Source organism: Coregonus lavaretus, assembly GCF_964263955.1.
Source record: "Coregonus lavaretus genome assembly, chromosome: 21".
Lineage (NCBI taxonomy): Eukaryota > Metazoa > Chordata > Actinopteri > Salmoniformes > Salmonidae > Coregonus > Coregonus lavaretus.
Window position 1 is genome coordinate 3960622 of NC_140008.1, and position 27872 is coordinate 3988493.

Sequence of the window (27872 nt, forward strand, 5' to 3'; positions counted from 1 at the left end):
TCTCCTTCCTGGACCCTTCCACTCCTTCCCCTCCTTCCTCTCCTTCCTGGACCCTTCCTCTCCTTCCCCTCCTTCCTCTCCTTCCTGGACCCTTCCTCTCCTTCCTCTCCTCCCTCTCCTTCCTGGACCCTTCCTCTCCTTCCTGGACCCTTCCTCTCCTTCCTCTCCTTCCTGGACCCTTCCTCTCCTTCCTGGACCCTTCCTCTCCTTCCTGGACCCTCCCTCTCCTCCCTGGACCCTTCCTCTCCTTCCTGGACCCTTCCACTCCTTCCTGGACCCTTCCACTCCTTCCCCTCCTTCCTCTCCTTCCTGGACCCTTCCCCTCCTTCCTCTCCTTCCTGGACCCTTCCTCTCCTTCCCCTCCTTCCTCTCCTTCCTGGACCCTTCCTCTCCTTCCTCTCCTCCCTCTCCTTCCTGGACCCTTCCTCTCCTTCCTGGACCCTTCCTCTCCTTCCTCTCCTTCCTGGACCCTTCCTCTCCTTCCTGGACCCTTCCTCTCCTTCCTGGACCCTCCCTCTCCTCCCTGGACCCTTCCTCTCCTTCCTTGACCCTTCCACTCCTTCCTGGACCCTTCCACTCCTTCCCCTCCTTCCTCTCCTTCCTGGACCCTTCCCCTCCTTCCTCTCCTTCCTGGACCCTTCCACTCCTTCCTCTCCTCCCTCTCCTTCCTGGACCCTTCCTCTCCTTCCTGGACCCTTCCACTCGAGCTGGGTCGAACATATGGACATAAACTCAGCAAAAAAAGAAACGTCCCTTTTTCAGGACCCTGTCTTTCAAAGATAATTCGTAAAAATCCAAATAACTTCACAGATCGTCATTGTAAAGGGTTTAAACACTGTTTCCCATGCTTGTTCAGTGAACCATAAACAATTAATGAACATGCACCTGTGGAACGGTCGTTAAGACGCTAACAGCTTACAGACGGTAGGCAATTAAGGTCACAGTTATGAAAACTTAGGACACTAAAGAGGCCTTTCTACTGACTCTGAAAAACACCAAAAGAAAGATGCCCAGGGTCCCTGCTCATCTGCGTGAACGTGTTTTAGGCATGCTGCAAGGAGGCATGAGGACTGCAGATGTGGCCAGGGCAATAGATTGCAATGTCCGTACTGTGAGACGCCTAAGACAGCGCTATAGGGAGACAGGACGGACAGCTGATCATCCTCGCAGTGGCAGACCACGTGTAACAACACCTGCACAGGATCCGTACATCCGAACATCACACCTGCGGGACAGGTACAGGATGGCAACAACACCTGCCCGAGTTACACCAGGAACGCACAATCCCTCCATCAGTGCTCAGACTGTCCGCAATAGGCTGAGAGAGGCTGGACTGAGGGCTTGTAGGCCTGTTGTAAGGCAGGTCCTCACCAGACATCACCGGCAACAACGTTGCCTATGGGCACAAACCCACCGTCGCTGGACCAGACAGGACTGGCAAAAAGTGCTCTTCACTGACGAGTCGCGGTTTTGTCTCACCAAATGGTCGGATTCGCGTTTATCGTCAAAGGAATGAGCCTTACACCGAGGCCTGTATTCTGGAGCAGGATCGATTTGAAGGTGGAGGGTCCGTCATGGTCTGGGGCAGTGTGTCAGAGCATCATCGGACTGAGCTTGTCATTGCAGGCAATCTCAACGCTGTGCGTTACAGGGGCCACACCAGATACTGACTGTTACTTTGATTTTGACCCCCCCCCCCCTTTGTTCAGGGACACATTATTCAATTTCTGTTAGTCACATGTCTGTGGAACTTGTTCAGTTTATGTCTCAGTTGTTGAATCTTGTTTATGTTCATACAAATATTTACACATGTTAAGTTTGCTGAAAATAAACGCAGTTGACAGTGAGAGGACGTTTATTTTTTTTTGCTGAGTTTTAGTTCAAGAGAGCATCTCTATCACCGCCTGCAGCTTAATGGAACATTCTCTCATGACAGCCTCGAAGAGCTCTACCCATCTCTCTCTTGCTCTGGAAGTTCCTCCGGCTGATTGGTGGCGCCAGTCATCTTCCTCTGAGGTGCTGCCGTACTCCAAGAGCAGCTTGTCGCTGATGTTCTCTGATAGTCTTCTCCAGCTTCTTTAAAAAAGGACAACCACTAGCTCCAGACTGTGTTCCGACAACGAAGCCTGGGCCCTTGGGCGAGGAATTTGTGGTTCCCCAGCAGCTCCTTCAGATCCTGGACACACTTGGCAGGCGGTTCAAAAAGGTGTTCCAGGAAGAGAGGGCATCCATGTGGTCTGCCAGCCCACTGACCCACCACTTGGTCCGTACTGGTCTGTACTGGTCCGTACTGGTCCGTACTGGTCTGTACTGGTCTGTACTGGTCCGTACTGCGTAGACTGGTATCACAGGAGCGAGGTCCTTTTCCAGCATCTCTGAGCTGCTGGTGATGCTGGGGGGGGGAGAAAAACACCTCTTAACAAGACAAACACGTCAGGCAAGACCTCTAAAACAAGGTTTTTGCAACGCATGTCACATCGGTTATGTTGGGAAAGAGGCCCTTAAGGATCTCCTTGAAGACCTTTTTCATGTAGCAACGGCCCACACCTGATTTGGTATTTATTTGGTATTCATTTGGATCCCCATTAGCCTCTTCCTGGGGTCCACGTTGAAGCTCACTCCATTGCCACTCAGACAGGATGTCAACGCCTGGGACAAAAAAAAGTTGTAAAGTTGACTTTGTCCAAAAAAGGTCAAGTCTGCCATTACGGGTCTCTCCCGTACCTGTCCTTCACTGCTGGATGTGGTGTGGATAGAGCTCAGGTAGGTTTTCAGTGCAGAGATGCTGCGGGAACACTTCCTCCTTGCTTCTAGTTGTTTTTTTATTTTTTAAACATGGAGAACTTCGGTGCCTTCTCCAGCAGAACATCTGCCTCGAACAGTGTTTAAAGCCATAATCTGTTTTGGCAAAAGCGTGCATGCAAACACACACAGAGAGAGAGAGATCCCAATACCCTCAACACACAGACAGAGAGAGAGAGAGATCCCAATACCCTCAACACACAGACAGAGAGAGAGAGAGATCCCAATACCCTCAACACACAGACAGAGAGAGAGAGAGAGATCCCAATACCCTCAACACACAGACAGAGAGAGAGAGAGAGATCCCAATACCCTCAACATACAGACAGAGAGAGAGAGAGATCCCAATACCCTCAACACACAGACAGAGAGAGAGAGAGATCCCAATACCCTCAACACACAGACAGAGAGAGAGAGAGAGAGAGAGAGAGAGAGAGAGAGAGAGAGAGAGAGAGAGAGAGAGAGAGAGAGAAAGAGAGAGAGAGAGAGAGAGAGAGAGAGAGACCAACACACAGCACATGAAAGGACGCCCCATCATTAATTTTGTTTTCCTAACCAGGCCTATTTATTGTTCTGGTGATTATTTTCTCCATGCTAACCCTATTTAGGCCAGTGAGTAAATACAGGAAACTAGTGACACTGTTGCCTTTAGTCAATGTGGCACAAAGCTGTGTGTAGCACTCCCCCCCCCCCCCCCCACACACACGCACACCACAGCAAGCCAACTTTTACCTCAGAAATAGCTAGCTTGCACCAAGCTAGGAAGCTAGCTAACGTAGCCTGCAAAGTTTACCTCAGTTTTGCCCACCGGAGAAGATAGCTTGTACAATGCAACAATAACGACTGGGCTACTCTGTTACCCTACTCTCAAAATAAGTAAGCTAGGTTATTTACATCAAAATACTTACAAGGTTGTTGGCTCGCCTTTCAGGTCTGGCGCCGATTGGATCTCAGGTGCTCCACCACCGTGGTCAATAGTGTTGGCACGCTTTACAAAATAAAATCCCCTTGTCCTCGTAGACATCACTTGGAAACTCTCGTTCTTTTTTACATTGATGTCTTCTCCTAAGCTCATCTGTTGACAATCTTGGCATTTTTTTCCACTTTCTATTTTCACTTCTCACTGACTGACTGTCACCTCGTATCCCCCCCCCCCCCATCTCAAATCCCATTGGAGGAAAAGAGATGTCCCTCTCAGGAATGCAGAAGTAGATTTATTTATTGATCTATTTTCACGTTTTTCATGGTTGTTAATTGATCAAATAAATAAGTTTAATCACAATGCAATAACATGTGGGTTACAGTAGCTTTTAATTCAATGCCTCCTTTGAATCAAATGCAGTTCATTCCGTTGGAATTCTACATGGTGTCAGAAGCGCTTCAACCTCGTCAAATATATAACATTTTTACATTTTTGTCATTTTAGCAGACGCTCTTATCCAGAGCGACTTACAGGAGCAATTAGGGTTAAGTGCCTTGCTCAAGGGCACATCGACAGATTTTTCACCTAGTCGGCTCGGGGATTAGAACCAGCGACCTTTCGGTTACTGGCACAACGCTCTTAACCACTAAGCTACCTGCCGCCCCATATAAAGACAAGAGAGATTATTTCACGTAAAATAAGAAATGTTCCTTGAGTTTTGTCTGAGTTTAGACATTGAGCAGAGCAGCCCAAGTGGAGCCGTTGCTATGGATACACAGACCCCAAAAATCCAATACATTACCTTGGAGGTTGCCGTACAAATCACATTATTGTGGTGGAACCTCCTCTTAAGAGTATGAATCAGGCTGTTTGAGAAGGTTTGAATCCTAAGCAACCTGCCTACACATTGTTTGAAGTACAATAGACCAACACATCCACTGTAGTGGGTTAAAGCTGTGTGCTGGAAAACCTTGCCAATTCTCACTTAAAAACAGTTTTGTTTTTTAATAAACCATGTTTTGGGTTGTGAAATAATCCATGTATTGTTTGTGGCTGTTCTGCTGTTTGTGAAATCCTCTTGAGCACTGTGGGAACTGTGTGTTTTGACCAGAAACATTTCTACACTTATTATCCTAATAAAAAGCCTTATTATATTCACATTTTAACATTCAGTTTTGTTTTCCGCTTCTGTGTTCCTGTGACGAGACGTCTCTAAAACTATACATTTTTAACATTAATTTCCGCTTCTAGGCCTTATTTTTGAACAGGTACTGTAGCTAAGGGTGTCATCAAGGCAGCAAGACTAATCATTAGGTTGACATAAAGAAACAATAGATGAGGTGTGGAGTTTCAGAAGGCTCATCGGAGGGTGTATGGTTGTGTATGGTATGCACCCGCAACACTGCAGTCATTAGATAATCAGACGAGACAGTTCTGAATCAACCTCAAATGACAGAGAACAACCCAGCTCATATTGCTAACATTCAAGATGTCTGGTTCTCTATATTGAGACAACTCATATTGCTAAGAAGGCTGGTTCATTATATTGAGACAACTCATATTGCTAAGAAGGCTGGTTCTCTATATTGAGACAACTCATATTGCTAAGAAGGCTGGTTCTCTATATTGAGACAACTCATATTGCTAAGAAGGCTGGTTCTCTATATTGAGACAACTCATATTGCTAAGAAGGCTGGTTCTCTATATTGAGACAACTCATATTGCTAAGAAGGCTGGTTCATTATATTGAGACAACTCATATTGCTAAGAAGGCTGGTTCTCTATATTGAGACAACTCATATTGCTAAGAAGGCTGGTTCATTATATTGAGACAACTCATATTGCTAAGAAGGCTGGTTCTCTATATTGAGACAACTCATATTGCTAAGAAGGCTGGTTGACTACAGAGACTGTGGCCTATCCATTATACAGAGTACTGGTGTGTTTAAAAAAAAGAAAGAAAAAGCTCCTCTATAAGTCCTTAGATGTTGATAGATTTGTTAGTATGTGTACTCTACCGCGTCTATAGTGAACACTGCTTTGTCCACCTGATCTGGACAAAGCAGATTTCTATTCTGCAAACACACAGCCACATTCCCACACCACCACAACAACAGGGGTCCCTGGCTAATACACTTAGCGGAATTCATTACACGCGTAATGTAGACCATAGAAACACAAACACAAAAGCTATTCTCCCATTAGTAGCCAGCTATATGTTTGGAGTGTTGACAAAGCTAGCTAGGTAAAGTATATAGTGGTCTGAACTAAACTGATCAGCTCGCTGCAGATAAAAGCATTCTCGTGAATAAGCATTTTAGACCAGATAAAATATACAGGGGTTATCGGATTACAATATTAACAAACAACTGATTCAAATAGTGGGGTTGTGTGTGTGTGTGTGTGTGTGTGTGTGTGTGTGTGTGTGTGTGTGTGTGTGAAATATGTTTGCATGGTGTTGTGAATTTCCCTGGGTACAATTCAATGTATAACAACAACTCTATTCAGTTTGTAATTGCTCTGTTGTAATAGTGATAGGTTTGTGTGTGTGTGTGTGTGTGTGTGTGTGTGTGTGTGTGTGTGTGTGTGTGTGTGTGTGTGTAGCCTACAACCTGGAAAGTATGTTTGCATAAAGTATGTTTGCATGAAGTATGTTTGCATGAAGTATGTTTGCATAAAGTATGTTTGCATAAAGTATGTTTGCATATAGTATGGACAGTTTGTGTGTACACATTTATAGAAAGTATGTTTGCTTAAAGTATGTTTGCATAAAGTATGTTTGCATAAAGTATGTTTGCATAAAGTATGTTTGCATAAAGTATGGACAGTTTGTGTGTACAGTTATAGAAAGAATGTTTGCATGAAGTATGTTTGCATAAAGTATGTTTGCATAAAGTATGTTTGCATAAAGTATGTTTGCATAAAGTATGTTTGCATAAAGTATGTTTGCATAAAGTATGTTTGCATGGCCTTGTGACTTTGTTTGCACTTAGCATGAGGTCAAGGCCAGGTTAGTGTAAAAGCACTTTGTGACAACAGCTGATGTAAAATGTGGCTTTGATTGATTTGATTGATTGGTTAATTGATTGATGATTGATTCAGGGGGAAATGGCCAGAATGGCTTTAGCTCGACTGTATAGCAGTTTAGGCTACATTTCATAGGTCAGTAACAATTTAATAATAATTCATATTAAGTGTACTAAAGCATTGGTTACAATAACGTGATTGAACTGTAATCCTCATTGCTTGGACAACACCCTGTCGTTCTCCACTAACATCAAAGCGGTGACCCGATCCTGTAGGTTCATGCTCTACAACATTCGCAGAGTACGACCCTGCCTTACACAGAAAGCAGCACAGGTCCTAATCCAGGCACTTGTCATCTCCCGTCTGGATTACTGCAACTCGCTGTTGGCTGGGCTCCCTGCCTGTGCCATTAAACCCCTACAACTCATCCAGAACGCTGCAGTCCGTCTGGTGTTCAACCTTCCCAAGTTCTCTCATGTCACCCCGCTCCTCCGCACACTCCACTGGCTTCCAGTTGAGGCTCGCATCTACTACAAGACCATGGTGCTTGCCTACGGAGCTGTGAGGTGAACGGCACCTCCTTACCTTCAGGCTCTGATCAGACCCTACACCCAAACGAGGGCACTACGTCCATCCACCTCTGGCCTGCTAGCTCCCCTACCTCTACGGAAGCACAATTCCCGCTCAGCCCAGTCAAAGCTATTCACTGCTCTGGCACCCCAATGGTGGAACAAGCTCCCCCACGACGCCAGGACAGCGGAGTCACTGACCACCTTCCGGAGACACTTGAAACCCTACCTCTTTAAGGAATACCTGGAATAGTATAAAGTAATCCTTCTTCCCCCACCCCCCATCATTTTTTTTTTTTTTAACGGTGGTTGTCCCACTGGCTATCATAAGTTGAATGCACCAATTTGTAAGTTACTCTGGATAAGAGCGTCTGCTAAATGATGTAAATGTAAATGTTATGGACTTTCTCTGTGTGACCCACAAAGTAAACAAAATCAACGTTTCTGCCCTAGTTCATTTATTTACGGATAACTAATCAAATAGAATAGACTACGTAATAGGTCATTTGTTGTTGTTGTTGTTGTTATTGTATTGTTTTAATTTGGTCAGCAAGTTAGTTCTTGCCAAATGCACTACGCAATCCTTGTAAAACAAGAATCATTCAATCAAGATAGTTTCTATCTGGTGTTTGTTGGTGCCATAGGCTGCACTTAAATGTACTACTAGGCCTACATAACGGCAGATGACAGATCACAGCATACACAGGTTCGGTTTGCTCCTAGCAGAACTCGGCTTGGCGAAGCCAACGTCTGTGCTCACATACTCCCTAAAGACCTTCACTTGAAAATCAGGACAATAACGGCAAAATTACTGTTTGTTTGTCCCTCTTGAGCCACCGTAGCAACAACATTGCCAGAAACACTTCCTCAAAAATAGTCTCAATCTAAGAGAAATCAATAAATCTGTAATTCATTTAGACGTTTAGCCGAGGTCTTAGTCTCGCAATTCTACATCTAGCTAAGATGTTTGGTGCATGAAAACTAGTCGTCTCTCTCGTTGAATTACAACAAACGCTCCTAATAGGAGTATCACCGACAAACGGGCGTAGACTTCGGCTACCGAACTTCGACTTGCCTCAAGAAACAATGTGTGCATGAATAACCGACGACACCTGCCGAAGACAAAAACAAACAAAAATGTCACAACATTTCGTCATTATATATACACTAACTGTTTCGACTGGGAAGCATACAGTAAGCTTTACACACACACACACACACACACACACACACACTAAGGAAGAGATAGCTTTAGACCTGTCAAGTCAATACCAATAACCTGGACTCAGGTAATAATGTCACAAACACAAGTCCTTAACTGTCACTGGACTCAGGTAATAATGTTGTCATGAACACAAGTCCTTAACTGTCACTGGACTCAGGTAATAATGTTGTCATGAACACAAGTCCTTAACTGTCACTGGACTCTGGTAATAATGTGGTGTTATATTGAAATGATATAATAAATACATTTAAGTTAACTCATAATAGCTTCTACATCAACAATCAACCATCCAATGAACTAACACAGAAGTGTTCATTTTTCGACAACTATACCATTTTAATGCATTTTCTTTTCAGGTTAAATCACTAGCCTAAAACTAGCCCCAAACAAACGAGGCTACTAACGTACATATAAATCGTGGGGGGGACCAGAATTTCCTAAGGACCGGAATTTATCCATAAATTCGATGTTCATCTCATGGGTAAAATGAGCCCTACATAGGACACCTTATGGCTAGGGTCAATGCATGACATTATCGTATCCATTCCAGAAACATGCACGTGTAATAGACATACAACTGTGGGGGAAAAGGTAGATAGAGAAATACAAAGGTCCAATATCATATATATATATATATATATATATATATATATATATATATATATATATATATATATATATATATATCATAATATACCAATAATAGTCCTTACCTACACAACGCTGTCCAAGCTCAGTCACTGCTCTCTTTCTCTCTTCTACGGATGCACACTGTTGACTAAAAGGTGAACGAAACTTGTTGTTGCTTTTTCGTTTCACTCCAAAAACACTGAATCAAGGTGCCACTATTTCACCGCAAACAATCAACAAGTATCTCTCCAAATGTCCTAAACAGCTGTCAGTCAGTGTGTCCGACCTTTGCTCCGCAGCAGGTGGACGGGTAGTTAGCAGCGCTAATGGTCAAGGCGACACCAGCCTCCTACTATGTTGATACTATGTTGGTGGGGGTGTTAAAATAAAGTGGTATGTAAAATTTATATATATATATATATATATATATATATATATTGTTGCTCCTGTTCTCGCTGTCCGGCAGCACAGACGGACGACAGTTCTGGGGGGCGGGGTATAGCCTATTATATTGACATGTTAGTCGAGTGACCAATACATGTCCTCAAAGATGGAAAGTAGGCGGGATCAGGTGGGACCATTCTAGCCAATGAGAGGGCAGATATGCGAAAAAATGTCACTTCGGTATCAAAGTGGCTTGAAAATAGTTTTTTCCCCCGATCTGAAACCTGTCTAAAACCAAGAAAATAAGTCCACGAAGTTATGAATTTTTGTATGGAGGTAAATGAGAGTGTCGAATTTGGTCAACAAAAAATAGATTTGCTAATTTTGCTACATTAGGATTATGTGATCAAGTGGACTCACACATAGCCACGAAGATGTTTGGGGGGCAAAATATACATTTGCTATAGACGGCTATATACAGGACTACTAAAGAAACGCCCACTACCTTGGTGAACAAAAAAACATATTTTATATACAGTACCAGTCAAAAAGTTTGGACACTCCTACTCATTCAAGGGTTTTTCTTTATTTTTACTATTTTCTACATGGTAAAATAATAGTGAAGACATCAAAACTATGAAATAACACATATGGAATCATGTAGTAACCAAAAAAGTGTTAAACAAATCAAAATATATTTTAGATTTTAGATTCTTCAAAGTAACCACCCTTTGCTTTGATGACGGCCTTGCATTCTCTCAACCAGCTTCATGAGGTACTCACCTGGAATGTTTTCCCAACAGATTTTTTAGAAATATGAAGGGGGAAATCCATCATGTCAACACAATGCATGAGGGCCTTGCAAGTTGCATTAAATGGGACATATTTAAAAATACATTTAGACAAAAAAAACACTCCAGTATCCATGCATTTGTAGTTTATTTTCTTCCTAATTAATATATCTTTTAACATTTACTGGTTGCAATGTAAAGTGTAATATTCTGTCTCCGTGTGTGATTGTGTATGTCAGGCGAGGGGCTGAAGAGCTTTAAGTAGCTGGCTGAAAGAGGAGCAACAGTGTGGAACATTGCCCTGGTTTCAATGACACAGAAAGGTAAGAATGAGCGCTGGCTCTTTGTCCAGGTAGGCCCCTATCTTTCTCTATCTCTGTGTCCTGGTACAAATTACCTTGTTGAAGACGTATAGGTTTCTGTCACAACAGAGCAAAAAATTAGTAGCCTGAATCCAAACTCAGTTGTTCCATTTCACTTCCCGGTTTCAGTCTGGCTATCTCTACGTTGAAACCAGTTGAGCCTACATTTGTAACGAGGGGCCTTATTTCCAAACAGGAAGCAATACAAACAAGCACGTTTGAAATAAAACTGTAATCTATAAATAATGTCTGAGTAGCGATCATGTAACATCTGTGAATTGTGACTCCACTAGCTGGACCAGTCTGAAGTTGTTTGGTGTGATAATTGTGACTCCACTAGCTGGACCAGTCTGAAGTTGTTTTGTGTGATAATTGTGACTCCACTAGCTGGACCAGTCTGAAGTTGTTCTGTGTGATAATGTCATGGTACATGTTGTGGTATGTTCTTCCTGTTGTCATGTTGTTATTTACTTAGTATGCCCAGCAAAAAAAATGACCCCTCTGAGATTAATAAAGTTGATTGAATTGGATTGAATCTTTATAGGTGAGAGGTTATCTTGCACTAGCCCGGGTGCCAGTCAGTTAAATGCTTTTCTATTTGTTTTATAATTTTGGGGTTGGAGGGGGTTACAGGTACATTATCCATTTAAAATTGTAAGTTAATAAAACCTGTACCCGTAGGCTGCCACTCAAAAGAAAATAAAAACATTAAGAAATACAGAGTTTAATAATAAATAATACATTCAGTATAAACAGGAAAATAAAATAAAAAATAAGTGGGTCTCCACCCCCAACCTCCCATCCCATTCCCCCAGACCCACCCAGCCAACATGTCTCCACCCCCAACCTCCCATCCCATATAATATAATAATATGCCATTTAGCAGACGCTTTTATCCAAAGCGACTTACAGTCATGTGTGCATAAATTTTTACGTATGGGTGGTCCCGGGGATCGAACCCAGTACCCTGGCGTTACAAGCGCCGTGCTCTACCAGCTGAGCTACAGAGGACCACCATCCCATTCCCCCAACCCCACGTCTCCACCCCCACCTCCCATCCCATTCCCACAGCCCCACCCAGCCAACATGTCTCCACCCCCAACCTCCCATTCCATCCCCCCGACCCACCCCTAACCTCCCATCCCCCCCAGCCCCACCCAGCCAACATGTCTCCACCCCCCCACCTCATTCCCCCAGATCCACCCAGACAACATGTCTCCACCCCCCCACCTCATTCCCCCAGATCCACCCAGACAACATGTCTCCACCCCCCCACCTCATTCCCCCAGATCCACCCAGACAACATGTCTCCACCCCCCCACCTCATTCCCCCAGATCCACCCAGACAACATGTCTCCACCCCCCCACCTCATTCCCCCAGATCCACCCAGACAACATGTCTCCTCCCCTAACCTCCCATCCTCCCCCCCAGCCCCACCCAGCCAACATGTCCCCACCCCCACCTCCCATTCCATCCCCCCGACCCACCCCCAACCTCCCATCCCATTCCCCCAGACCCACCCAGCCAACATGTCTCCACCCACAACCTCCCATCCCATTCCCACAGACCCACCCAGCCAACATGTTTCCACCCCCAACCTCCCATCCCATTCCCCCAGACCCACCCAGCCAACATGTCCCCACCCCCACCTCCCATCCCATCCCCCCGACCCACCCCCACCCCATTCCCCCAACATGTTTCCTCCTCCAACCTCCCATCCCATTCCCCCAACCCCACCCAGTCGGTTTACTCCTTATGGAATTGTCATAGCAAACAATTTGACAAGAGAGCAGAAACAGATTGGCACCTGGGTTAGTCTTGCATTTCTAATCACGTCTCCATCCACACATCAGCACTTAGAAACAAACATTCCAGAGTTCTTCATTTATGCCGGTTCACAGACTGATTAGGCCTTTACCCTTGTGGGAATTGGCCTGTATGGATAGGGCTACATTGAAATGTTTCTCACTGAATAAATATGAAAAGCATATGAATAACCATGGTAGCAATTAAAAGGGAACAGTTTGGAGATTATGGGAACATTATTAGACTAAAGGTGAGGACATAACAGTTCACCTGACACAAGACTGAATCCAAACATTACACTGTTGATTTTATGTGCATTTTACATTTACTGTTATTGTTGATAATGAAATCTGAAAATACTCTGGATACATTCAGTAACATGAGAAGAATATTCCTGGAAAACGTGGGGTAGGGTGCAACATAAGACAAAAAAATGCCAAGAGTTTGAGTGAGAGGACTAACTGGTGTCTCCAAGTGGCCTCACACCTCTCCAAAGTACGCAGAGTTCTTAAGTAATTTCGATGCACTTTCAGGACTGAAAGAAAAATCTTCAACTATAAAAGGTACTTTTTTTTTTTTTTTTTAGCTTTCCTAGCGGTGCCGTTGAGGAACTAGAGCACACTGGTAGTTGTTTCATTTGGAACACAACCCTGTTGTTTACGCGATTCCCAAAACGGTCCATTATAAAAAATCGCAATCTGGGTCAGGTGGGCATGATTTGAAGGCTTGTTCTATTGCCAACATGACTAGCTAAGTTATGAAATATGATATTACAGTGTTAGGCTTTCACAATGCAGGGAAACAGATAATAATCTGGTGTGCATAGAAAGAAGTCATGAGTGCATGCAGGTATGTGTGCCGTGGCAAATTTTCTTCACAATAGACAAACACAGGCTCATTCTGTTCAGAACAACCCAGGGTATGACGCCATGTCATCTTGTAACTGTACATCAAACACAAGTGATCGTAAACGTTGACACTGTATATAACATGAGTTTTATGATTTGGAAATGTGAAGTGCACATTTGGACTCCGGTGTTTGGCTCGGTTATATGACATCAAAGCGGTATTTATTATAATCCTCAACATCTCTATCAGTGGGAGGGGGTCGAAGTGAGCAGGAGGATTATTTAAGATACTGTTTGAAAAGGCGGGGTTTCAGATGTTTTTGGAAGATGGGCAGGGACTCTGCTGTCCTAGCTTCAGGGGGAAGCTGGTTCCGCCATTGGGGTGCCAGGACAGAGAAGAGCTGGGACTGGGCTCAGGGGGAGCTGCCCTCCCGTAGGGGTGGGAGGGCCAAGAGACCAGAGGTGGTAGAACGGAGTGCTCGGGTTGGGGTGAAGGGTTTGAGCATAGCCTTGAAGGTACAGTGAGGGAAAAAAGTATTTGATCCTCTGCTGATTTTGTACGTTTGCCCACTGACAAAGAAATGATCAGTCTATAATTTTAATGGTAGGTTTATTTGAACAGTGAGAGACAGAATAACAACAAAAAAATCCAGAAAAATGCATGTAAAACATTTTATAAATTGATTTGCATTTTAATGAGGGAAATAAGTATTTGACCCCCTCTCAATCAGAAAGATTTCTGGCTCCCAGGTGTCTTTTATACAGGTAATGAGCTGAGATTAGGAGCACACTCTTAAAGGGAGTGCTCCTAATCTCAGTTTGTTACCTGTATAAAAGACACCTGTCCACAGAAGCAATCAATCAATCAGATTCCAAACTCTCCACCATGGCCAAGACCAAAGAGCTCTCCAAGGATGTCAGGGACAAGATTGTAGACCTACACAAGGCTGGAATGGGCTACAAGACCATCGCCAAGCAGCTTGGTGAGAAGGTGACAACAGTTGGTGCGATTATTCGCAAATGGAAGAAACACAAAATAACTGTCAATCTCCCTCGGCCTGGGGCTCCATGCAAGATCTCACCTTGTGGAGTTGCAATGATCATGAGAACGGTGAGGAATCAGCCCAGAACTACACAGGTGGATCTTGTCAATGATCTCAAGGCAGTTGGGACCATAGTTACCAAGAAAACAATTGGTAACACACTACGCCGTGAAGGACTGAAATGCTGCAGCGCCCGCAAGGTCCCCCTGCTCAAGAAAGCACATATACAGGGCCGTCTGAAGTTTGCCAATGAACATCTGAATGATTCAGAGGATAACTGGATGAAAGTGTTGTGGTCAGATGAGACCAAAATCGAGCTCTTTGGCATCAACTCAACTCGCCGTGTTTGGAGGAGGAGGAATGCTGCCTATGACTCCAAGAACACCATCCCCACCGTCAAACATAGAGGTGGAAACATTATGCTTTGGGGGTGTTTTTCTGCTAAGGGGACAGGACAACTTCACCGCATCAAAGGGATGATGGACGGGGCCATGTACCGTCAAATCTTGGGTGAGAACCTCCTTCCCTCAGCCAGGGCATTGAAAATGGGTCGTGGATGGGTATTCCAGCATGACAATGACCCAAAACACACGGCCAAGGCAACAAAGGAGTGGCTCAAGAAGAAGCATATTAAGGTCCTGGAGTGGCCTAGCCAGTCTCCAGACCTTAATCCCATAGAAATCTGTGGGACCTGAAGGTTCGAGTTGCCAAACGTCAGCCTCGAAACCTTAATGACTTGGAGAAGATCTGCAAAGAGGAGTGGAACAAAATCCCTCCTGAGATGGAGGACAAAGAATGCTGAGTTGCATTACGTACAAGACACAACTTAATCTGAGAGACTCTCTCCTCCACTTTGAGCCATCTGAAGCTTTCAAAGTGGGAATGGCCAAGATGCGTAAGTGCGGGAAGTTTAAGACTTATCCTGACTAATTTGTTCTGAGATGTCTGCCATCTATTTTTTATTATCTTGGGGGCACTATTGAACCAGGAAGAGCATGCATAGTCAAAGTGCCATTGAACAAGAGCCCCTGCCAATGCCCCCCCATTGTATTCTTATCCAGATATTTGTAGGTTCTTGCCAGAAACCTAATTTTATGGTTCACTTTGGAGATAACGTTTTGTGCCATGCTCTCCCTTATCAGATGTTTATCTATTTTTTTTATTTATTTTTTATGTAGCCTGCTTATCTAGGGCATCTTAAAACAATGATTTAAAATTGCCCCAAGGCTATATGAAGTAGGTAGGGGCAGTTCCTCTTGCTACCATGGTCTTGTTGTGGTGCTCACCAGTGTTGCCTAAGGATAGACACACATAAATGTTCTGCGTTGAAGCAGAAACCTTCAGTCCGAGGCTAACCATTAACTACATCTGTCACTGTGAGAGATGGAACTGTTTAAAGAGTGAAGAGAGAGAGAGAGAGAGAGAGACATAGTGAGAGATAGGTAAAGGCCAATAAACAACTAGATTTAAAGTGCCATTACCTACCATAGAAAGGAACATTTAAAGTTCCATTACCTACCAAAGAAAGGAACATTTAAAGTGCTATTACCTACCATAGAAAGGAACATGATCAAGGTAGATTGGTATTTAAGAAGGCCCCTATCCTATACAGAATATCTCAATTCACTCCCTACCTCTCCCCCTAGGCCCTATCCATCTGGTGTTTGCATAGTTGCAAGGTGTAACCAATATGTGGGAATATCCACTACACAGCAATAGGGTTAACGTTGAAGAGCGAGGGCCAAGGGGAAGGGGTTGGGAGTGATTTAGGATCGGCTGAATGATTGCAAACGTACCGCTTAAGGGGAACACTGGAGTTCCATCTTCTATAAGATGTTATTTGCATGTCCATTTGAATGTAGCCTATATATGTGATTTACAGTGCATTCGGTAAGTATTCAGACCCCTTGACTTTTTCCACATTTTGTTATGTTACAGCCTTATTCAAAAAATGGATTAAAACACATTTTTCCTCATCAATCTACACACAATACCCCATAATGACAAAACGAAAACAGGTTTAGACATTTTTGCAAATTTATTACAAATAAAAAACAGAAATACCTTATTCGCATAAGTATTCAGACCCTTTGCTATGAGACTTGAAAATTGAGCTCAGGTGCATCCTGTTTCCATTGATCATCCTTGAGATGTTTCTACAACTTGATTGGAGTCCACCTGCGGTAAATTCAATTGACTGGACATGATTTGGAAAGGCACACACCTGTCTATATAAGGTCCCATAGTTGACAGTGCATGTCAGAGCAAAAACCAAGCCATGAGGTCGAAGGAATTGTCTGTAGAGCTCCGAGACAATTCAACGGATTCGCAATTCAACGGCTCAGACACGAGACGTATGTGGCAGGGTCTACAGACAATCACGGACTACAAAAAGAAAACCAGCCACGTCGCCGACACCGACGTCTCGCTTCCAGACAAGCTAAACACCTTCTTCGCCCGCTTTGAGGATAACACAGTGCCACTGACGAGGCCCACTACCAAGGACTGTGGCCTCTCCTTCTCCATGGCTGACGTGAGTAAGACATTTAAGCGTGTTAACCCCCGCAAGGCTGCCGGCCCCTAGCCGCGTCCTCAGAGCATGCGCAGACCAGCTGGCTGGTGTGTTTATGGACATATTCAATCTCTCCCTTTCCCAGTCTGCTGTTCCCACATGCTTCAAGATGGCCACCATTGTTCCTGTACCCAAGAAAGCAAAGGTAACTGAACTAAATGGCTATCGCCCTGTAGCACTCACTTCTGTCATCATGAAGTGCTTTGAGAGGCTAGTCAAGGATCATATCACCTCTACCTTACCTGCCACCCTAGACCCACTTCAATTTGCTTACCGCCCCAATAGATCCACAGACGATGCAATCGCCATCACACTGCACACTGCCCTATCCCATCTGGTCAAGAGGAATACCTATGTAAGAATGCTGTTCATTGACTATAGCTCAGCATTCAACACCATAGTACCCTCCAAGCTCATCATTAAGCTCGGGGCCCTGGGTCTGAACCCCGCCCTGTGCAACTGGGTCCTGGACTTCGTGACGGGCCGCCCCCAGGTGGTGAAAGTAGGAAACAACATCTCCACTTCGCTGATCCTCAACACTGGGGCCCCACAAGGGTGCGTGCTCAGCCCCCTCCTGTACTCCCTGTTCACCCATGACTGCGTGGCCAAGCACGCCTCCAACTCATTCATCAAGTTTGCAGACGACACAACAATAGTAGGCTTGATTACCAACAATGACGAGACCGCCTACAGGGAGGAGGTGAGGGCTCTGGGAGTGTGGTGCCAGGAAAATAACCTCTCACTCAACGTCAACAAAACAAAGGAGCTGATCGTGGACTTCAGGAAACAGCAGAGGGTGCACCCCCCTATCCACATCGACGGGACCGTAGTGGAGAAGGTGGAAAGCTTCAAGTTCCTCAGCGTACACATCACCGACAAACTGAAATGGTCCACCCACGCAGACAGTGTGGTGAAGAAGGCGCAACAGCGCCTCTTCAACCTCAGGAGGCTGAAGAAATTCGGCTTAGCACCTAAAACCCTCACAAACTTTTACAGATGCACAATTGAGAGCATCCTGTCGGGCTGTATCACCGCCTGGTACGGCAACTGCACCGCCCACAACCGCAGGGCTGTCCAGAGGGCTTTAATAATGTTTACATATCTTGCACTACTCATCTCATATGTATATACTGTATTCTATTCTATAATATTCTACTGCATCTTAGTCCATGCCGCTCTGTCATTGCTTGTCCATATATGTATATATTCTTAAATCCCATTCCTTACTAGTTTTGTGTGTATTGGGTATATGTTGTGAAATTGTTAGATATTACTGCACTGTCGGAGCTAGAAGCACAAGCATTTCGATACACCCGCTATAACATCTGCTAAACACGTGTATGTGACAAATAACATTTGATTTGATTTGATTTGACAGGATTGTGTCAAGGCACAGATCTGGGGAAGGGTACCAAAACATTTCTGCAGCATTGAAGGTCCCCAAGAACACAGTGGCCTCCATCATTCTGAAATGGAAGAAGTTTGGAACCACCAAGACTCTTCCTAGAGCTGGCCGACCGGCCAAACTGAGCAATCGGGGGAGAAGGGCCTTGGTCAGGGAGGTGACCAAGAACCCGATGGTCACTCTGACGGAGCTCCAGAGTTCCTCTGTGGAGATGGGAGAACATTCCAGAAGGACAACTATCTCTGCAGCACTCCACCAATCAGGCCTTTAAGGTAGATTGTCCAGACGGAAGCCACTCCTCAGTAAAAGGCACATGACAGCCTGCTTGGAGTTTGCCAAAAGGCACCTAAAGACTCTCAGACCATGAGAAAGATTCTCTGGTCTGATGAAACCAAGATTGAACTCTTTCGCCTGAATGCCAAGCGTCACATCTGGAGGAAACCTGGCACCATCCCTACGGTGAAGCATTGTGGTGGCAGCATCATGCTGTGGGGATGTTTTCAAACGGCAGGGACTGGGAGACTAGTCCGGATCGAGGGAAAGATGAACGGAGCAAAGCACAGCACAGAGAGATCCTTGATGAAAACCTGCTCCAGAGCGCTCAGGACATCAGACTCCCAATTCCACTAGCATTCTGAACAGCCAAACACCTACACCGGTGCTCAGACATCTCCAACAGCGCAGCAGAGGGTTTACCTTCCATTAAGGTTTGGTAGTGAAGGAGTGCTGTCAGTGCAGCTATAACGAATGGGGACAGCACAGCGTTCTCAGGAGTAGACACTGAAAGACAGAAGTGAACACAGACACATTAGGCTACATTTTAGCAGAATTATCCAGAGTGACTTACAAATCAGTGTATCCAACTAAAGTAGGTAAAAAAAAAAAATACGACATATCACAGTCATTGGAAGTGAAACCTACTTCAACGCCTTGTTCAGCGTGGAAGGTTCAGACTTGGACTAACCCATTACCAATCTCTTCAGTGGTCACTCACCATCTATTCTGTCTTTGGAGGACAATGTGAGGGCTGGCCCTGACGTCATAGCATTAGAACGCGGTATACAGTAACGTTTGGATGAATGAAACCTGGATCAATAATTCACAAAAGGCCCTGAAGAACCGCAGGAGCTTATTTCATTCATGGACAATAGAGCAGACAAAGGGAGCGCAGCTCAGTGCAGGCAGGCCATTCACAACACAACACCACACCATTACCAGCTCAGTGCAGGCAGGCCATTCACAACACAACACCACACCATTACCAGCTCAGTGCAGGCAGGCCATTCACAACACAACACAACACCATTACCAGCTCAGTGCAGGCAGGCCATTCACACCACAACACCATTACCAGCTCAGTGCAGGCAGGCCATTCACAACACAACACAACACCATTACCAGCTCAGTGCAGGCAGGCCATTCACAACACCATTACCAGCTCAGTGCAGGCAGGCCATTCACAACACAACACAACACCATTACCAGCTCAGTGCAGGCAGGCCATTCACAACACAACACAACACCATTACCAGCTCAGTGCAGGCAGGCCATTCACAACACAACACAACACCATTACCAGCTCAGTGCAGGCAGGCCATTCACAACACAACACAACACCATTACCAGCTCAGTGCAGGCAGGCCATTCACAACACAACACAACACCATTACCAGCTCAGTGCAGGCAGGCCATTCACAACACCATTACCAGCTCAGTGCAGGCAGGCCATTCACAACACCATTACCAGCTCAGTGCAGGCAGGCCATTCACAACACAACACAACACCATTACCAGCTCAGTGCAGGCAGGCCATTCACAACACCATTACCAGCTCAGTGCAGGCAGGCCATTCACAACACCATTACCAGCTCAGTGCAGGCAGGCCATTCACAACACCATTACCAGCTCAGTGCAGGCAGGCCATTCACAACACCATTACCAGCTCAGTGCAGGCAGGCCATTCACAACACCATTACCAGCTCAGTGCAGGCAGGCCATTCACAACACAACACAATACCATTAAAAACAAAAAACTGGTGACTGGTGGGAGTGGCCTATTAGCCTACTTAAAAATAGGCCAAGGTCAATGTCAACAAATCATTAAAGGGATACTTTGAGATTTGGGGTATTTCCCCAGAGTCAGATGAACTAGTGGACACCATTTTTATGTCTCTGTATCCAGTATGAAGGAAGTTAGAGGTCGTTTCAAAAAAGCTAATGCTAACTAGCGTTGGCGCAATGACTGGAAGTATATGAATATCTGCTAGCATGCTAGCAGATACCCATAGACTTAAAGAGTCATTGGGTATCTGCTGCTAGTAGATACCCATAGGATCACAGTCATTGCCCTAATGCTAGTTAGCAATTGCGCTAGTTCTAGTTAGCAACTTCCTTCAAACCGCACGCAGAGACCTAAAAATGGTATCATCTGACTCTGGGGAAGTAGATAAAGGTCCTCATTGGCAAAATCCCGAAGTATCCCTTTAAATCCCGAAGTATCCCTTTAAATCCCGAAGTATCCCTTTAAATCCCGAAGTATCCCTTTAAATCCCGAAGTATCCCTTTGAATCCCGAAGTATCCCTTTGAATCCCGAAGTATCCCTTTAAATCCTGAAGTATCCCTTTAAATCCCGAAGTATCCCTTTAAATCCCGAAGTATCCCTTTAAATCCCGAAGTATCCCTTTAAATCCTGAAGTATCCCTTTAAATCCTGAAGTATCCCTTTAAATCCTGAAGTATCCCTTTAAATTATTAATAACAAAAGCAACATTAATTGAATAAATATGACTCATATCAATAGATAGCTACAGTGCATTCAGAAAGTATTCAGACCCCTTGACTTTTTCCACATTTTATTACGTTACAGGTTTAATTCTAAAATAGATTAAATCGTTTTATTTCTACAATCTACTTTTTTTGCTCTGCACACAATAATAATGACACATTTTTGCAAATGTATTTAAACAAAAATAATTAACTGAAATATCACATTTACATAAGTATTCAGACCCTTTACTCAGTAATCAATTATACATTTGCAAACATTTCTAAAAACCAGTTTTTGCTTTTTCATTATGGGGTATTGTGTGTGTAGATTGATGAGGTCATGTTTTTATTTAATCCATTTTAGAATAAGGCTGTGACGTAAACAAAATGTGGGAAAAAGGTCAAGGGGTCTGAATACTTTTCCGAATGCACACGGCTACTAGATCACTAACCTGGTGAATCTGGCCAGGGTGACCAGCCCAAAGACCCCTCCCAGTCCGTAGACACTGAGCAGAATGGAGTTGATGATGACGTCAGCATGCATCACGTACAGCTGCCATACCAGGAAGTAGACAGACAGCAGTGCCGTAGCCGCCGTCATGGCCAGGTTAACCCAGATATAACCTTCAGTCTCCTGCAGGTTACCCCTCACACCTGGAGAGGGGGGGGGGGACATAGTATGACTCCCCTGGAGCTGCATAGGGCGATCCCACACCAAGCGGGGGAATGGAAAATATTTAGTTGTATCTCAGATTGTTCTGGCAATTCTCACATAGGAACTTCATTGGGAGGAAGGGATGTTTGAAATGCTTTATACGTTTGTTACAAACCATTGTGGAGAGAATCATGATGAAAGTGGACATTGTAGGCCCTTTTTAGACCTGTACATGCCCCCTGTAAGACCCTATGATCTGTGAACCGTACATGATACAGACTACACCTTGGAGTCATGTCTAGATAATAAAACAAAGAATTTCACAATAAAATGTACTAATTTATATAAAAAAATATTAATATCTCAAAACGACCCTTTTTGATTCAGTTCATTTGAACACATATTTCCAGAGTGGGCTCTATGCTAATTCTGAAGGTATGTTCAATTTTTATGAGCACCGCCAACACAGTGAATGGGAAAATGGATTCAAAGGGAACTCCCTCTGCTGGTGACTTGCTAAATGTGCAATCTAAAAGGAGGGCTGTGATTGGTTAATGTCTATAACGAACTATAATGTCAATTTCTATGTATGAAATGGGTCATATCATTAAATGTACCAGAAAGCCCACTCTGGAAATTTGAAGAGTATATTTTTACAAACAATATGTCAAAAAAATAAGCAAAAAGGGAGATTAATATTAATATGTTGAATAAGTAAAAGTAAAAATGTGTATTTCAGAATCTAGACATACTCTATAGTTTTAGAGCACCCTATAAGGAGTATAATGACATCAAGATGTAATCTGTATCATAGACTGTTCACAGATCATAGGGTCTTACAGGAGGCATGTATTTGTCTAAAAAGGGCCTAAAATGTCCACTTTCATCATGATTTTCAAAAAAAAAAAATGGTGATACAAATGTAACAAGTATTTCACACATCCTTCCTCACAATTAAGTTATTACAGTACCAGTCAGAACACTTTTTTTGGATACTACATGATTCCATATGTGTTATTTCATAGTTTTGATGTCTTCACTATTATTCTACAATGTAGAAAATAGTAAAAAAATAAATAAAGAAAAACCCTGGAAAGAGTAGGTGTGTCCAAACTTTTGACTAGTACTTTATGTGAGAATTTCCAGAACAATCGGAGATACAAAAAATATTTTCTGCTCCCGCTGCCGTGGAATCGCCCTTTAAGGGGCTGAGTGGCTTGCTCAAATTTCAGACCCCCACTACAACTCACCACAGTAGAGTCAGACCCCCACTACAACTCACCACAGTAGTCAGACCAGACCCCCACTACAACTCACCACAGTAGAGTCAGAGCAAGTCCCCCCTTTTTCCTCTAAACATAACGATGGTCATTATGGCCAAACAGTTCTATTTTTGTTTCATCAGACCAGAGGACATTTCTCCAAGAAGTACGATCTTTGTCCCAATGTGCAGTTGCAAACCGTAGTCTGGCTTTTTTTATGCCGATTTTGGAGCAATGGCTTCTTCCTTGCTGAGCGGCCTTTCAGGTTATGTCAATATAGGACTCGTTTTACTGTGGATGTAGATAACTCACCACAGTAGAGTCAGACCCCCACTACAACTCACCACAGTAGTTAGACCAGACCCCCACTACAACTCACCACAGTAGAGTCAGACCCCCACTACAACTCACCACAGTAGAGTCAGACCAGACCCCCACTACAACTCACCACACTAGAGTCAGACCAGACCCCCACTACAACTCACCACAGTAGAGTCAGACCAGACTCCCACTACAACTCACCACAGTAGAGTCAGACCAGACCCCCACTACAACTCACCACAGTAGAGTCAGACCAGACTCCCACTACAACTCACCACAGTAGAGTCAGACCCCCACTACAACTCACCACAGTAGTCAGACCAGACCCCCACTACAACTCACCACAGTAGAGTCAGACCAGACCCCCACTACAACTCACCACAGTAGTCAGACCAGACCCCCACTACAACTCACCACAGTAGTCAGACCCCCACTACAACTCACCACAGTAGAGTCAGACCAGACCCCCACTACAACTCACCACAGTAGAGTCAGACCCCCACTACAACTCACCACAGTAGTCAGACCAGACCCCCACTACAACTCACCACAGTAGAGTCAGACCAGACCTCCACTACAACTCACCACAGTAGAGTCAGACCAGACCCCCACTACAACTCACCACAGTAGAGTCAGACCAGACCCCCACTACAACTCACCACAGTAGAGTCAGACCCCCACTACAACTCACCACAGTAGAGTCAGACCAGACCCCCACTACAACTCACCACAGTAGAGTCAGACCAGACCCCCACTACAACTCACCACAGTAGAGTCAGACCAGACCCCCACTACAACTCACCACAGTAGAGTCAGACCCCCACTACAACTCACCACAGTAGAGTCAGACCAGACCCCCACTACAACTCACCACAGTAGAGTCAGACCAGACCCCCACTACAACTCACCACAGTAGAGTCAGACCCCCACTACAACTCACCACAGTAGTCAGACCCCCACTACAACTCACCACAGTAGAGTCAGACCAGACCCCCACTACAACTCACCACAGTAGTCAGACCAGACCCCCACTACAACTCACCACAGTAGAGTCAGACCAGACCCCCACTACAACTCACCACAGTAGAGTCAGACCCCCACTACAACTCACCACAGTAGAGTCAGACCAGACCCCCACTACAACTCACCACAGTAGAGTCAGACCAGACCCCCACTACAACTCACCACAGTAGAGTCAGACCAGACCCCCACTACAACTCACCACAGTAGAGTCAGACCCCCACTACAACTCACCACAGTAGTCAGACCCCCACTACAACTCACCACAGTAGTCAGACCAGACCCCCACTACAACTCACCACAGTAGAGTCAGACCCCCACTACAACTCACCACAGTAGTCAGACCCCCACTACAACTCACCACAGTAGTCAGACCAGACCCCCACTACAACTCACCACAGTAGAGTCAGACCAGACCCCCACTACAACTCACCACAGTAGTCAGACCAGACCCCCACTACAACTCACCACAGTAGAGTCAGACCAGACCCCCACTACAACTCACCACAGTAGAGTCAGACCAGACCCCCACTACAACTCACCACAGTAGAGTCAGACCCCCACTACAACTCACCACAGTAGAGTCAGACCCCCACTACAACTCACCACAGTAGAGTCAGACCAGACCCCCACTACAACTCACCACAGTAGAGTCAGACCCCCACTACAACTCACCACAGTAGAGTCAGACCAGACCCCCACTACAACTCACCACAGTAGAGTCAGACCCCCACTACAACTCACCCCAGTAGAGTCAGACCAGACCCCCACTACAACTCACCACAGTAGTCAGACCAGATCCCCACTACAACTCACCACAGTAGTCAGACCAGACCCCCACTACAACTCACCACAGTAGAGTCGGACCAGACCCCCACTACAACTCACCACAGTAGTCAGACCCCCACTACAACTCACCACAGTAGAGTCAGACCAGACCCCCACTACAACTCACCACAGTAGTCAGACCCCCACTACAACTCACCACAGTAGAGTCAGACCAGACCCCCACTACAACTCACCACAGTCGAGTCAGACCAGACCCCCACTACAACTCACCACAGTAGAGTCAGACCCCCACTACAACTCACCACAGTAGAGTCAGACCCCCACTACAACTCACCACAGTAGAGTCAGACCAGACCCCCACTACAACTCACCACAGTAGAGTCAGACCCCCACTACAACTCACCACAGTAGAGTCAGACCAGACCCCCACTACAACTCACCACAGTAGAGTCAGACCCCCACTACAACTCACCACAGTAGAGTCAGACCAGACCCCCACTACAACTCACCACAGTAGTCAGACCAGATCCCCACTACAACTCACCACAGTAGTCAGACCAGACCCCCACTACAACTCACCACAGTAGAGTCGGAGCAGCTCCAGGCCAGCCATAATGAAGAGCAAACCTACGTCCTGAGTTAGGAGGTCATCAGGGTAGCTCAGCACACGACCTAGAGGACAGGCAGCAAACCAGATATGGAGTCAAGACCAGAACTATCCAGCTCCAGACCAAGACTAGGACCAGGCCACCTTGAGGCCAAGACCCTTTCTATGGAGAACAAGACCACATTTATGTGGTTTCAGGACTAAGACCATCTTTGCAAGAGGCCTACATACAATGTCTCTTTGTCTAGGTATTTATGCTGCACAAAACTTGCCCTGGCTTCAGGGATAATAAAGATGTTTTGAACTGAATCAGACAGTCCCCACACTCACTAGAGTACATGATGTAACAAAACAGTGTGGTCGTGAATACAGACAATTAGTCACTCTCTCTCTCACACCAACACACCAACACAGTGTGCAAGCAGAAGGTGACTCACTCTTGTAGATGATCATGCAGAATGTAGAGAGGAAGTAGAAGACATAGTATAGAGCTGACAGGTAGAGCAGGAGCTGGAGAGGAACAGAAGATAGCTGGAGGTGGCGGTTAAGGGCGATTTTCATTCTCTGTATTGTGTGTGTGTGTGTGTGTGTGTGTGTGTGTGTGTGTGTGTCTGTGTGTGTGTGTGTGTGCGTGTGTGTGTTCAATTCGTTTTCAAATACCTATTCATCTTAAATTCCAAGGGAAGAAACACCATGACACTTTATATTACCTGTTGCTATGTCCATTGCTAGCTAACTTTAATTTTAAAAGGATACCACAACAGCAGACTTGCCTGAAAAGAAAGCAAACGATGCATGAAATTCTGTGAGCAAATATCAGTACGTTTCTCACACACAACCGCATAAATACACATTATCTGGCGCTGGCAGTAGAACAAATGTATCAGAATATGGGACTATAAAATTATTAATCCGAAATACATTTCAAATTCATAGTTACGTTTGTAAACTCATGCAACTAAGAAATGCAGCCGTGGCTATAGCAACGCATCCTACCTGCTCTGTTCACCGCCATCTTGAATGTTGCTCCTCCTTCTTCACCAGTGGAGTTGTTGTCTAAATAACCAGTGGTTACATGTCTCCATCTAGTGGACTGGAATGGGAAGTACAGGGCGAAAAAACACCCAAGGTACTGTCAAGTTAAAATAAATAAATCGGGCATTGTAACTATCACAACGCACACAAACACGCACACACAAACACGCGTACACACACACACACACACACTTACACACACACACACACACACACACACGCGCGCACGCACACTTAGGGTTATCTTGTGGAATGTGGCAGTGGCATAAGGGGGAAAAAGTGAACAAACACACTTGGTCCAGAGAGAAAAGGGTAAGAATGTTATAACAATTTACACCATAGAATTACTAAACCAATTTAGTTATTTTGTTATTACTAAAATTATTAGAACTTAGCTAATTCAATTTCTATGGTTTACGAACGAGAAATGTGTGAGTCTGCTGGCGTTCACTCATATAGCCTACAGTACAAACGTTTTCTTCAACTCATTTATAAATGTACTCCTTTCTACCTCGAATTAGTCCTTTTCTGAGTTTTTATTGGTAAGCTCTTTTGTTACTCAAAGCTCCTTTCTACTTTCTCACTCTCTGACTCACACAACCGATGCACGCGCACGGACGCATACACGCACGCACGCACACACACACACACACACACACACTACACCCCCTCTCCATTTCACATACAGTCGTCTAATATAGAAATGACAAAATAGCTAAATGAACTGCGTTAACAAGGCCAGTTGTTTTATTGTCCCTCCATCTCTCTCTTTCTGTCTCCCCCCTCTTTCGCTCCATCTCTCCATCTCTCTCTTTCTGTCTCCCCACTCTTTCGCTCCATCTCTCCATCTCTCTCTTTCTGTCTCCCCACTCTTTCGCTCCATCTCTCTCTTTCTATCTCCCCCTTCTTTCCCTCCATCTCTCCATCTCTGTCTTTCTATCTCCCCCCTCTTTCACTCCATCTCTCTCTCTCTGTCTCATTTTACATTTACATTTTAGTCATTTAGCACACACTCTTATGCAGAGCGACT

General features: G+C 44.9%; 2 protein-coding genes across 3 annotated transcripts in view; both read right to left on the bottom strand.

Moving 5' to 3' along the window:
- LOC311148929 (epidermal growth factor receptor kinase substrate 8-like protein 2) overlaps window positions 1-9595 on the bottom strand; it is a 115634-nt gene extending 106039 nt beyond the window's left edge. The window contains exon 1 of one of the 2 annotated variants that reach the window (XM_084185960.1): window positions 9263-9595. The gene's annotated coding sequence lies outside the window, so the exon portion shown is untranslated. Of the gene's footprint in view, window positions 1-9258 lie in introns of both variants that reach the window. The other variant, XM_084185959.1, reaches the window with a different exon arrangement.
- Window positions 9596-16433: 6838 nt separating this feature from the next.
- LOC311148700 (transmembrane protein 80-like) lies at window positions 16434-26822 on the bottom strand (the record flags this gene model as incomplete). Its single annotated transcript, XM_084185679.1, has 6 exons — window positions 16434-19167; window positions 21606-21807; window positions 25780-25872; window positions 26245-26338; window positions 26564-26580; window positions 26804-26822. The coding sequence occupies 6 exons, from the start codon at window positions 26820-26822 to the stop codon at window positions 19155-19157; spliced, it is 438 nt and encodes a 145-aa protein (XP_084041805.1). The 3' UTR covers window positions 16434-19154.
- Between the last annotated feature and the right edge of the window lie 1050 nt (window positions 26823-27872).